Source organism: Pteropus vampyrus, unplaced genomic scaffold (genome assembly GCF_000151845.1).
Source record: "Pteropus vampyrus isolate Shadow unplaced genomic scaffold, Pvam_2.0 Scaffold177, whole genome shotgun sequence".
Classification (NCBI taxonomy): Eukaryota; Metazoa; Chordata; class Mammalia; order Chiroptera; family Pteropodidae; genus Pteropus; species Pteropus vampyrus.
The window spans coordinates 1,912,905-1,915,886 of NW_011888958.1; the positions used below are offsets into that span (position 1 = coordinate 1,912,905).

General features: G+C 31.9%; 1 protein-coding gene across 1 annotated transcript in view; it reads right to left on the reverse strand.

Annotated features, from left to right (window-relative positions):
• PTGR2 (prostaglandin reductase 2) overlaps positions 1-2,982 on the reverse strand; it is a 20,802-nt gene that overhangs the window by 2,860 nt on the left and 14,960 nt on the right. The window contains exons 5-7 of the mRNA XM_011370891.2: positions 2,146-2,327; positions 836-1,034; positions 6-57 (exon numbers count right to left, since the gene is read on the reverse strand). Of these exons, the coding sequence (XP_011369193.1) occupies positions 6-57; positions 836-1,034; positions 2,146-2,327 (433 nt within the window). The remainder of the gene's footprint in view (positions 1-5; positions 58-835; positions 1,035-2,145; positions 2,328-2,982) is intronic.

Consider the following 2,982-nt stretch of genomic DNA (forward strand, 5'->3'; position numbering starts at 1 on the left):
GCACATCTTGTACTGAGAAATTTGACCACACAGGATGATGTGCCTATTCTGATTCATCTGTTCAGAGAAAACTAATGATTATACCCTGAGATATATCCCTCTCCTATATATATGATTTTATGGCTATCTCAAAGAAAGCCTCCATAACTACTGTATTTAATCCTTTAGTGCCAATTAATTTTGTTTTAAATGTACTCATTATATGTTTAAGAGTTTTAATTTGCTGGAAAATAAGTCCACTCCAAAGGAACATAGTGGTAAATGAGAGTTCGGTAATCAGCAAAAGAATTACATTAGCTGTCATTGTTGCTACTTTCATCGGTAGTAGTAAAGTATTTCTTTGGATTTAAATAATTTAACTTTGACTACAAATAATTTTACATATAGTAAAAGACAATGTAGTGTTAATTGTTAATAGCTGATGTTGATATTTATAACATTGTCAATAAAAAGATGTTAAAACTTGCAATCTATGAAAATCTACTCTCTACCTAAAGTTAGGGGCCATGACTAGAGTTGGTTGATGGTGAGTTAGGAATCCGAACTTCACCATTTGTACAACTTAATTTTTCACAAAAATAAATTGCAGGTGAAAAATATAATATTACTAGCAAAGAACTGAAATTGATGCTCACAGTGCAAAACTGCAAGCAAACAGAAGTAGATATATCAGCAAGCACTTCTGTATCAATTACAGTACTTATCATCAAGTTATTTTTCACAGTAAACCCTACAGTTTTATAAAGTTTTTTCTCTCTCTCAGTATCAGGTAAAGCAATATCACATCAAATAAAAGGGAGTATTCAAATTTATAACAAACAAATCAGCAAACAACCTGACTTATCACTGCATCACTGATGTCACCACCAACATTGCCAAAGTAAACATCTACTCCAGCTGGGCATAATTCACGGAGCTGTTCTGCCACATTCCCATTTTTATAATTAATTGCATCATCAAAGCCCAGTTCTGAGGTCAAAAGGAGGCACTTCTTATATGTTCCACAAATTCCCACCACTCTGGAACAGGCCCATCAAATGGTCAGTCCAGGGGGGAATTTTTGAAAATTAAACAACTTTCTATTGTTACATTTAAATTTTAAAATGTGAAAGCATAAAAGATATTACAAGTATATGAAAATGTTCATCACAATTTAGGTTAGATTACAGGGCTTTCAGCTAAAAGTAATTTGAAACAGAACAAATACAATGTCATTCTTAAAAGCATTAAGACTGAATAAAATTAACTTAGTTTGAATGTTAAAATTTCACCATTTAAAGCTGATTTCGTAAAGGAAATAGTCGGACCCAAAACATCACTAACTTGCACTTCAATATTTTTCAGTAGTTAGATCTTGAGACTATTATGTATGCCAAGTGAAATAAGTCAGACGAAAAAAGAGAAGAACCATATGTTTTCACTCATATGCAGTATACAAAACAAAAAGCAACAAATAAACAAAATGAACAAACAAATAAAAAATTCATAGATATGAACAAAAGAATGGTGGTTACTAGAGGGAAAGGGAAGATTGGGGGAGGACAGACCAGGTGGTGAGCACACAATAGATTATATAGATGTCATATTATAAAGTTGTACACTTGAAATTTATATAGTTATTAACCAATGTCACCCCAATAAATTTCATTTAAAAAAATTTTTAAAAATATTTTTCAGGCCTGTAACTAAAATCACTACTAAGATAAAATGTTTCGTTTCAATGATTTCATAGTATAAAGTATATCGTTTTTATAAAAAAACAAAGCACTTTATAAAATTGTCATAATATTTACTGTATTTCTAGAATCCAATAAGTGCTTCCTTATTTGAAATTTTTTTTTTATATAAAATGAGTTTGTTTTTTCGTGCAGGGATTCCAGACAGGTACTCTGATTTTCTTTCTTATATTGTTGAATAGAGCAATGCTCCAGCATTTACCATGTCTATTTTTGATTAATAGGAAAAAGATACAAAAATCTACAACATTTTTCATGTTGTTATAAAGATAATCTAAGCAGATAATAAACTCATTTCTACCAGAAATCTGTAGAATCATATAAATTTGTTCAATTTTATATTTTAAATTATATACATGTATCCAAAGATTCAATTATGACTACTTTTTTAGAAAATCAAATAATGCTCAAAAAATTTACCTGCCCAGCCAACGATCCACACGCACCAGCAGCCCTACTAACAACCATTGTCTGATTAGCTCCAGCAGTTACATGACCTTTTTCTTGTATTCCAGTAAAGGATGTCAAACCAGACAAATCTATAGCTCCAAGAAAGTATGAAACATGTCCATTCACAAGTTGCGGGTCTACCTAAAATGAAATACACACCTTTTAAAAATAACAGTAGGAATTTCTGTTTTTATTTTTAATTTATTTATTTTAATTAGTTTCAAGTATACACTGCATTGGTTAGACATCTATATAGTTCATAAAACGATCTCCCCAATTGCTCTCTCCCTCCCCTGACCCTCCACTTAGCCAGCGTGTTAATGCTAAGTACATTCTCTACACTGTGCTCCCCATCCCCGTGACCATCTATCACCTACTAATTTGTACTTCTTTAACTCTTCAGCCCATTCTCCCAGCCCCCCAGTACCTCCTCTCCTCTGTCTGTCACCAAATTTTCCACTCTATTTGTGAGTCTGTTTTTGATTAGTTTGTTCTTTTTATTCCTTAGATTCCACATATAAGTGCAATCATATAGTGTTTATCTTCCTCTGTCCAACTTAAATACCTTCTAGGTCCATCAAAGCAATATCTTTTTCTATCCCCTTCATTTTCATATGTAGGGATCTTGTTTTCTTATCCTTTCAGCCACTCTATCTTTTGGTTGGAGCACTTAATTCTTTTTCATTTAAAGTACTTATTGATAGGAATGTAGTTGTTACCATTCTTTATTCCTGTTTTTGATACATATTTTTTCTTCTTAAAGAAGTTCCTCCAAAATTTCCTGTAATACGGGCTT